The sequence below is a fragment of the Dendrobium catenatum genome, unplaced genomic scaffold (assembly GCF_001605985.2).
Source record: "Dendrobium catenatum unplaced genomic scaffold, ASM160598v2 fragScaff_scaffold_133, whole genome shotgun sequence".
Classification (NCBI taxonomy): Eukaryota; Viridiplantae; Streptophyta; class Magnoliopsida; order Asparagales; family Orchidaceae; genus Dendrobium; species Dendrobium catenatum.
Window position 1 is genome coordinate 13,490,906 of NW_021318595.1, and position 11,236 is coordinate 13,502,141.

The 11,236-nt window shown below is 30.7% G+C and overlaps 1 protein-coding gene across 1 annotated transcript; it reads right to left on the minus strand.

The window, feature by feature from the left end:
• Window positions 1-753: 753 nt before the first annotated feature.
• LOC110114881 (guanine nucleotide-binding protein subunit beta-like protein A) lies at window positions 754-8,071 on the minus strand. Its single transcript, XM_020847908.2, has 2 exons — window positions 7,118-8,071; window positions 754-1,028 (listed from the first exon to the last, which is right to left on the minus strand). The coding sequence occupies exons 1-2, from the start codon at window positions 7,985-7,987 to the stop codon at window positions 927-929; spliced, it is 972 nt and encodes a 323-aa protein (XP_020703567.1). The 5' UTR covers window positions 7,988-8,071; the 3' UTR covers window positions 754-926.
• Window positions 8,072-11,236: the final 3,165 nt, after the last annotated feature.

The window sequence follows — 11,236 nt, forward strand, 5'->3', positions numbered from 1 at the left end:
TGTTGTCAGAATATACCACCTTTTGAACTCAATTACTCAAATAATGACTCTCTTTATTTGTAGAATTACTAAATTTATTTGTTGTAAAAAATTCTCTACTTCATAATATGAGTGTATGTAATTTCTTATCAAATATTAACATATAATTACATCATTATTATATAAATTACCTTATATGAATAAAATTAACATTTATTATATAAATTATTTTAAGCAACAATTAAACCATCATACTAATAACCTATTCTTTCAATCAATACATTATTCAATCAAATTTTCACAACCTTGATCATATCTAACATCTAAATGATGATCTTATTTTTTAAAATCAAAATGATATGGGATCCCAGAAATGCTACTAAGATTCATCTGTACCAAAAATGTATACAACTCACAAAGTTTACTCACTTGCTAAATTTTCTCCCAGAAATAGTTCTCTCTATCTCTCTCTACACGTACATATAGAGAAGGCAAACATGCAAAGCAGTACAGCAAAAGCTTTCATTAGGTTTGAATCCAAATGCAGAATTTCTCATGCAATCACATTAAAATGTAAGCCTCTTTTGTATTAATAATAAATATGATGAGCAACAATATGCCAGCTTAAATGCACCATCTACTCGAACAAAAGCTGGGAACTATCATAAATTCAAAGAATAGAAACTCTCAGACATGTATATATCTAGAAGGACACTGAATGATATGATAGACAGTGCAAAGATCAGTACAAATAGGAATCCAAAAACACAAAAATAGAATCCAGAGCAGATAAAAATATTTATGGATGCCAACAAAAGTATTCAGAACAAACATATCCAAAACAATAACTCGAAATACAACAATGAAAATTTCATGCTGTTAAGTTTTCATAATTCAGAACGAACATAACAACAAGTAAATAAGCTAAGCACTTTTATCAAATGGTCTTAATATTGTGAAATTCTCCACACCCGTATGTTACCATCAGTGTATCCTGCATATAATGTGCTTCCATCAAAGCTCCAACTCAGGCTTGTACAGTACAGCAGCTGCAATTTCAAATAAAAAAAAAATCATAATTTAGCTTCTGCTACAGTGACAACTACAAACAAAGAGTTGCAGAATCAATCCGAACCAACTCTTCTTCTTCCCCTCCCATATCTCCAAACAAACAATCCCTGTCAAGAATTTCATAGTATTTTTCTAACAACAAATATCTTGATCGAATATTAGCTAGCTATAAAGATCGAATATTAGCTACAAATATCTTGTTCAAAATTGATCAAAAGGTTTCAAGTGAGCTGGGCAGGAATTGGCCCATAATGTAACATACATACCACATTCAAATGTGGCTGCGACACAAAGTATTAAGAAAAACAGACTGGTTCTTTAAGGTTAACCCAATATTGTATTTATGGTAATTCACTGAAATTCAATGAAATCAATACACGTACATATATATATATCCAGATCTTGTTATGCTCTTCAAAATTTGAATCTTATAATTATTATAAATGGAGGTAATTGAATACTATTTTTCTTTCTAAAAATTTACTATTTTTATGTTAAGGACGTCACATCATATATATAAATTATAAGTGCTTAGCCTCCATAAGAAAAACAACATCATGATAAACCAACACCCAAACATGATGAATTCATAACACGCTAGATAATTAGTTACTTTATTAAAACTACTAATAAAAAATTCGCCATTTGATTGTAAGAAAATTTGGCTTACATGAATAATAACCTCATCCGCTTGAAATGATAATATGATATGCATAAGTAGGACCAGTAAACCAGACTTGAGTCCATAACAAAGGAAATAAAGTCATTGGTATTTCGCTCCAAGAAAACTCCTAATATATTAGTTTAAAAGAGAATTCTAACCCTTAAAAATCACTTATCCCAACCCTTAAGTGATGTGGGAATATCTCGTGTATTGCCGTGAGAAGCGGCCAATGGCAAAAGAAAGTTTTAAATAAATTAAAAAAAAAAAAAACAAGAGGACAAATACTCACAAATTTAAAAATATATATACAAAATGTGGTTGGAGTCCCTTAATCTTTTTCATCTTTCTATATCAAATAGATTTTTTATTGTACTTTAGTCTGAACTTATTTTTAGTACCCATTTTTCTTTCTATCTATTGACTTTTATAGCTTTACTTGAATTATTAATTATTTTTAATGATCTATCTAGATAACAGTTCCTTTGTTCATGCTTAAGCACTTCAAAGAAAAATAATGCAGAAATAATTCTCCTTTTTTTTTTCTTTTTCTTTCATAGAACTAAGTTTGACGTTATACTTTTGAATACTGATCTATCATGAAATTAAGAGTAATATTAACTAATTATGATATCTACGCAAGCGAGGCAAAAGGGGCCAAATGGAGGCATAAGGATCTACATTGACAATAATGTTAGATTTTACCTGGTTCTATTTTATGAAGCATTGAGGACTAATTATGTTATGATGATGGTAAGAAAACCTAGTCCGACAGAGAAGCCGGAGTCGCCGGAGACTCTGAGCTTGATGCGCCTGATGTCCCCTCGCCGAAAGGGATCATCATATGGGTGAAGTCCTCGCCTGTGAGCAGCGCTCGTAAAGCAAAGCCTACTGTCAAGGCAAGCCCTGCTGAGCAGCAGCAGCCCAACCCTCTTAGAGCAAAGGATAGGGCTCGACCGCCCAGAGAGAACCCAACCTTTTCAAGTCAGGCATGAAAGAAATCCATCAAGTTGAATTTCTTTCTTATTTACACGTATGTAAAACAAACTTATGTTATCGTGTAAAGTATGTTATCATTATTTACACGTATGTTTCTCATAGCTTTCTTCTTCCTTCCCTAAGCCTAATCATGCTTTTCACATGCAATTCGATGCTTCCTGCCTGAAAGTCAAGAAAATCCCACTCATGGATTGAGAAGTGAAAAAATAATTACTAAATGAAGTATCCATATTTTAGGAGATAGAAGTATCTACATTTCATGTTGAAATGAGAGGAGAATAAGAAATAATTACAAATAAAAAAATTCAAAATTTGTTTAAATTATTAAATAACTTGACTGTCTTACCTATGACATTTTAACTAGCATTCTGTTATTACTAATTCATGGAAGGAGCTAAATGTTAATTTATTATATAAGTATCTTATAAATTTTAATATTTAGAATGTAAATAATGGTTAGTTTATGAATTATGTTCGGTCACAACCATATTGCATATTATTCATTATTTTTTACACTTAAATTCTATATTAGAATTGCATAACTTTATGAGCCTCCTAGCTCATCTGATTTTTATTTTGGTTATTTTAACATTTTAACAGAAAATGACAGACAAGATTGAAGCTGATTAGAGTCAAACCAAATTAAAACTCATCTTTTGTTGTATATTAAGTAAGAAAAATTCTAATCCAAGGTATGTAAAATTTTATTATGGGAATATTTTGGGGGTTATTAGTGGGTCTATATTTATATACTATCTCTTGAATCAAATATTCTGAATGCCTCTGTACTGTTGATGAATATGATGAAATCCATCAAGGATATAATTGGAATGTTTATGAATTTAAAATATAAGATGAATTGTATGCTCTTTTTGTTGCATCCAACATTATTTGGTAGAGGGGGTCGACATGGGATGTGACATAAAAACCTTGGCCAAAATTCATCAAGAAAAGAACTCCCTCACTTATTTACAAGGGTTAACTTCTAAATAAAGCAGTTTTGCATCAATTATCACAGCTAGGAATTATAATTAATGTTATCATAATAGCATTGATAATTAGAACTACATCTCTTTCATGATTCCATCAAGTATTGAAAGGAAGCCACAAGCATCAATAAAAAAAAACAACATATATAAACCATGTAGCTATACAAGTAGGGACATAGATTTATTAACTATCGAGAAAAGGATATGAATTGATCTACATTTCAAATTTGTAGGTTGGCTAATAATATATCAAAAAGTACTACAATTTTTACATGTTGGTTCCACCAAGGAAGTGCTTCAATTCAACATCAATCATATTTGCAGATTGGCTAATAATAAATTAAAATGCAGCCACAAGCATCAATCAAAAACAACATATATATAAGCCATGTAGATATTAAAGTAGGAATATAGATTTATTAACTACTGAGAAAATGATATGAATTGATCTACATTTCATATTTGTAGATTGGCTAATAAAATATCAAAAAAGCACTACAATTTTCACATGTTAGTTCACCAAAATAAAGTTTCCATTCAACATTAAAGAATATCGAACAAACAAACTTGGGCAACATGTAATAATGCTTTTACAATCTAGAACTAATATTTAGGTGAATAGAATGTATTTTCTGGTGTTTGTTACGGCATAGACCTGTTGTTGCGAGAAAAACTCAACTAGATAATATCTTCCTCAGACTAATGGGTTGGGTTGACATTCTAGATTTTTTTTTTTTTGAATTTTAACTTTTCTATTTTTTATGACAATTATGCTTGGTACAACTCGCTCATAATAATTTAGTTGAAATATAATAATTTGCAATTTAATTAGACTAATTAAAGATTGTATGTTAGCAAACTTAATACTAAGCAAGAAAAGCATATATTAATTGAAAATATTAATCAGGCAAATTAGGATAAATTGTTTATTATTGATTAGTTAACAATAAGGATGATGAATTAGAAAACTAGTAAAAGATTTACTGAATAAACAAATAAGTAAGCTAACAAGATATTAATTAGATTAACTAAATACTGTTTCATAATTGTTAGAGTTTTAATATTTAATTAGTAAATAAAAAAATTAATTAGGTGTAAAATGTAATTAAAATATTAAATATCAAATAAACCCAACCAATGTTTAAAATTGTGTAATCGGGTATTGAGGTGTTTTTCGTTCGTGAGGCGAGGCGTAAGCCTGAAGGCGTTTTGAGACGTAAGCCTCAAATTCAAAAGATTCCATAAACATAAAACGATAAATTTTGTATATACTAATGAGTAAATAATATATAAAACATAAAAATGCACAAGATATACAGTGAAATCAAAAGATCCCAATAATAAGACAACATGAATACAACTATATACCGGTCTGCCGGGGGTCCAAAGGGGCGCTGCCGCCTCTCAACCGTGAGGCGAGGTGCGCCTCAGTAAACTTGAGGCGTACGCCTCAAATCCTAAACTCACTGCATGTGCTTTGAGGCTTAAAGGGGCGAAATTGCGCTAAGGCGTGCCTTGACGCGTGCCTCTTATTGCGCAATTTTAAACCATGAACCCAACCAATTAAGATAATTGATTATTATGACAATTATATTTAAATCTAGTTAGTAATATCTCATTAAAAACAAAATAGTCTAAATAATTATTTAGTAATAACTTGTTAGGTTACTAACACCATAGATTGTTAGACCAGTCAGATATTAATAAATCTAAATATTTCTAAATTAATTAATTAATTAAATGAGTGGTACAATTGTTGCAATAAATAAATAATTAGGATACCTTTATGGTTAATCATTTTAGTAACAATCAATTACGATGATAAAATAATGGTGTATTGGATACTTTTTCCAAATAATTAATACATCAAAAAATACTCCAATAAATCAATATTAATAAAAAATAATTGTCTAAGGACAAATGTGTGGATAATAAATTTTTCTTATTACTTGTATATAAATTAAATAATATAATTAAATAGATATCCTCTATTCATTATGTTTGCAAATCATCCTGATTAACAAGTAGTATAAGAAAGATTATAAATTAAGATAGTAATAAGCTAACTAGTGACTCAGTAAATAACAAACAAATTAATAATTTAACTAATTTATGTAATATACCATACTTCGCATAAAAAACTAATTTTATATGAATCTTATGATAATATTCATTTGAACATTTAATAAAAAAACATCGTAACAAATTTTCTGACAATATTCCAGCACTTACAACTCTGAACAACGGTCTTAATGGTAATTTTACCAAACAATCAATTATTAATTTTATCGAACAATCTGGTCCAATTTACTCAAAAGCAAAACATAGCAAAATGAAAAATTTCATATCACAAAATATTACAACATTACGAAGCAGTTGAACACAATTTTAAGCATTAAACAATGTCTTCATAAAGTTGGAAAACAATAATATTCAAATTGTCAACCTTGAAAATCATCTAAAAACATTAAATTACTCATAATGAAAACAACATGGTTCATGTTCATGGAATTCAAAAAGGATATAGTGAAGTGCCTATCAGCAAATCTTTCCGCATACAAAAGCAGCATAATAAAACAAAAAAATGCTATAAAACCTAAAACATCAAATTTAATTTGGCAACATATCAGTCGCATGAGTGAATACTTTATAATCAACATTTATGCCAAACACATTGTGTCTCACAACATACTCAAAAGCCTTGATGTGGATGTGGATAAATTTAATTCCAAATCAGCAATAGATTGGAATAGAATCCAATCATGCCTCAATGTTGGAATTCAAAATTCAACCAAGCAAAAGTTGGAACAAAACCAAATCAAATGCCATCAAAATAGATGCCATCAAAATAGATTGGCTAAGGTATTAATTTTAATAAAAACTTTATTTTCATTTTTCCTGCAAAAATATTAGCAAATAAACTCCCAAATCCACCAACCAATCAAAGTATCACCTTTTTGAAGAAACTAATTTTACCACTACTCTCTCCATTCTTGATAAATCATGGAGAAAAATATTATTCAATGGACTCTCAAAAAAACATAGAAACTAATAGAAAAACTAGATGCTAATATTGTGTGATTAGTGAAATAAACATCGAATAAAAAAGCTCAAGTATCATGCAATGGCCATAATGTAGACACGTTCACAATACAAAAATGGCGTAAATAAGCATCTGGATAACCTTATCTAGCCGAAAAAAAAAAGCCAAAGGCTAGTTAGTTGTCGATAAACTCCATTCAAGAAAATTCATGCATTTGAATAAATTAAGGTAGTTATCATTGACTCTATCGGTTACCAATTTCAGCAAATATTTCGGCATCTTTAGATACTCAAAAAATGAATTCAAACAAAGAATAATAAAACTAATAATTCTCGCAAACCTAAAATCTGCTAAAGAAAAAACACGAGGAATTACCTGACTCTTCCCAGCAGCTGCCGCTTCAGGCTTGAGATCCTGCACAATGGTCTTGCTCTCCAAATCCCAGATCTTAACACTAAGCTGCGTTGCAGCACAGAGCCAGTACCTATTTGGGCTGAAACAGAGGGAATAAATAATCGCCCCAGCATCAAGCGAGTACAACCTCTTCCCCTCGGATAGATCCCAAAGCAGCGTCACACCATCCTTTCCCCCGCTTGCGCACAGAGATCCATCGGGGCTCACCGCCACGGTGTTCACATAACCAGCATGGCACGTCAACGTGCAGCGAAGCTTGCAGTTGGTTAAATTCCAGACTTTCACCGTACGATCCCATGAACCAGACACTATCGTGGGCTGGAAATTATTAGGGCTAAACCTCACGCAGCTCACCCAATTGGTATGAGCGTCCCCGTCTTGGATAGTGTACTTGCACTCGCCAAGCGTGTTCCATAGCTTGATGGTCTTGTCACGTGAAGCAGAGACGATCTGACGGTTGTCAACAGAGAAGGCAACTGACAGGACGTCCTTGTTGTGGCCAACAAACCGACGGGTGGTTGCACCAGTATTGAGATCCCAGAGACGGAGCTCACCGTCCCAGGACCCGGAAAGTGCGAACTGACCGTCGGAGGAGAGGACCACGTCCTGAACGAAGTGGGAATGTCCGGTGAGACGGCGGCGGGGGAGACCTGCGGATGCCGGGGCGCTGTCTGTGGCGTAGGATTGCTCCTTGGTAAGGTCCCAGACGAGGATGGATTTGTCGCGTGAAGAGGAGACAATCATGTCGGTGTTGTCGATGGGTGCAGCGATTGCCGTCACCTCATCGGTATGACCGTTGAGAATCCCCTTGAAAACCAGAGCGTCCGACATGGTTTCCTTCGAGCAACTTTAGCTAAAACCCTAGAGCTTGCGGCGGCGAAAGGTCTAACTTGCTAAGGTTAGGGTTTGAATGGGAGATGGGGTCATTTATATAGGGACTACGGATGGAGGTTCACAGAGATTTCCGCTTGGGTTATTTGTGTTGGCCCCTCCATCCATTCTCCCGTCTAATATCGTCTTAAAAATAGAAAAAAAAATTGCACACATGCCACTCATTACAAACCTATTTATATATATAACAACAACTACTTGAACATATTAAAATTCAAATTCTCATTTAAATCTAATAAAAAATATAATTTATAATATTTTTTAACCAAGTCTTTTTCGTTTTACCTCTACTTTTCTTAGCATAAGTCAAACCTAATACCTCCACTTTCCTAGCTAGGTCATCAGAGGCCATCATTTTATGTGACCAAACAATCTAAGACGACTCTCACCAACCTATTTATATCTCTAATGATAAAATTTTAATATTTTATTCCTACCATCATACAACATTTTAATATTTACATGCATACCACATTATACCACATAGTGGTATATTTGATATTAAAATAGTGTATGGTGATAGGAATAAAATATTTAATTTTTTTATTAGATATGCAAATAGAGTGATATATTGGATTTATATACATATCACCCTATATCACCATATTTACATACGTTACATTCAAAATGTTAATAGTTCGATCCCACCACCCATACACTACTTTCATCCCAAAACTTTAATATTTATATACATATCACCATATACCAAAGAGTGACATATTTGATATTAAAATAGTGTATGGCGGTAGGAATGAAAAATTAAAATTATGGATGTTATATATGTAAATAGAGTGGTATAGGGTGGTATGTATGTAAATCCCCCATCATTTAAATAACATAAATGTAAATAATTAAAAGAAATTAAATAAAACTTAAATAAAAATTTAAAAATTAAAGATTAAATAAATAAAGTCATAAAATGAATGATAAAATTAAAATTGATTTAAAATTCATAAACATAAGTCACAACTTAAATTAAATAAATTAAATAAAAGTGAATAGCTTTAATAAACAACATAAATAAAGGATTATGTGCATTGGAGCTGATCCTTGAGAGGGAATCAAATGCATTACAATTATGAGCCTAAGATATTTCAATTAAGGCTTTATTTGTGACAGCTTTTTTATTGCTTCTAAAAAGGAGTTTTAGCTTAAAAATTAAAACTTTTGTATTAAAATTTTATTTTAAGAAGCAATAAAAAGCCGTCCAAACAAAGTCTAAGAGTTTCAAGTCCTTAAAGTTATTGGTTAGCAAGACTCTTTAAAACATAAATCATTAAAACAAGTAAATAAAATTGAGAAATCTATGTATTTGGATTTGATTCTTAAGGGGGAATCAAATGCATTACAAATATGAGTCTAGAACGTATCAATTAATGACTCCTGACACTAAGGAGTTATTGAATTCTACATTCCTTTAAAACTTAAAATAAATATTTCAAACCCTTAAAATATACTCTTTAAATAAATCATAGAGTTTTAAAATATGAAAATTAAATTAAATAAAACCCAATTGACCCTAAACAAATTAAAATAGAATGGCCGGTAACTTTAAACAAAATAAACTTAGGATCTATCTAAAACACATAACATATTACACACAATTTAGATAGTTTGATAAGACAACTGGCTTTAGCTTAGGCTTAGCTGGTGTGCTTGTTTTGGATTATTTGGAGTACCATGTCTAGAGGGTATTCATATTTGATATGTTTAAATTATGTACTTTGGATGTTATGTTTAATATTCCAGTTTGTGCACCTTAGGCTCTCTATCTCATTAGGCTCTTAAGCTGTGTTATACTTTATATACCTACATTAAACTTCTATATTATTTTTATATTGCTATTTTTTTATAGGAAGTGGAATGTACTAAATGTAAAGGTGTAGACTTCTTGCATAGATAGATTGAGTTGTAAATTATAAGAGTTGTAAAAGAAAATATTTAAATATGATTGTATATATCCATTTAGAAGTTCCAAAAGAAAATAATTCTTCCTTTGAAGATCATTGTCTTTTGGAATCTTATTAAAGATAAAGTAGCAAGACGGTTTAAAGACTAAAATAAGCAAACATATTCAAATCTATATTGTATAAGGTAGATATTCATGCTTATATCGCTGGTGCCTGATGACCTTTACTAGGTTGTACTTTCTTACATTATAAAGGAATAAGGTTTTATATGTATATTACTTTCATATATCATTGCATTTCACTATTTAGATGCATTAACATATTAAAGAGTCCTGATTAAAATGTCTGAACTAAATCTCCTTGATTCCTAAGGTAAAGAGCCATCTTCTATTGCATTCTTAATGTAATAACCCATATCTTGACTCAGATAAAATATTTTTTTGATTCATTATAACTCCAAATCATAAATCATATTCTCCATAGCATTATTATTATATTATTTTACTTATACAAATTTTTTCGTAATTTTTGGACATTATCAAAAATCCTTAAAAAATTGACACATATTGGTACAAGTGAGCATTTTAGAACTGTTAGGAGTCTGTTTGGCAAACCGATTTCACCGATATTTTTTAAATAAAATATTTTATTTTATGATTTTTTTTTATAATTTTGAAGCCCAATATTATTTATATAAATTTTATATTAAAAATTAATTAAATTAAATATTATATTAATATTTATTATAAATATCCAAAGTCACTGATAGGTCTTATTAAAAAGCTTTTTAAATTTTTTTTCTCTCATGCAATCTGATAATAGGAGCTTTTAGGAAAAAAAAAAGAGGAATTTGAGTAGAGAGAAAGAAAAAGCTTGGATTTGAAGGTCACTGAGCAATTTTTTTCCTTTAACTACAAGAAAATGGGTCCAAAGCGACCAAAAATTTAGAGACAAAAAATTGGTCGCTAAAGATATCTTTTAGCGACCAAAAGTAAGTGTGGCCTCTAAATAATAAGGAATATAGATATTAGCCACCAAAAAGGAAAATTGGCTACTAATTTTGTCACTAAAATTCTAGAGATTTGTTTTTCACAAATATATACATGTCATTTTAGTGACTAATTATTCTTTTTAATAGTGTACATAATGCATTTTTAAAATATCATTAACATTTTATTGTTGACCTCATTATTCGAGGTCAATTTCCCTGGAATCAACTCTAGCACCTAGGTCTTCGTAGCCTAGTGTAGACGTCGTAAAAAAACTCAAAATCAAAAAA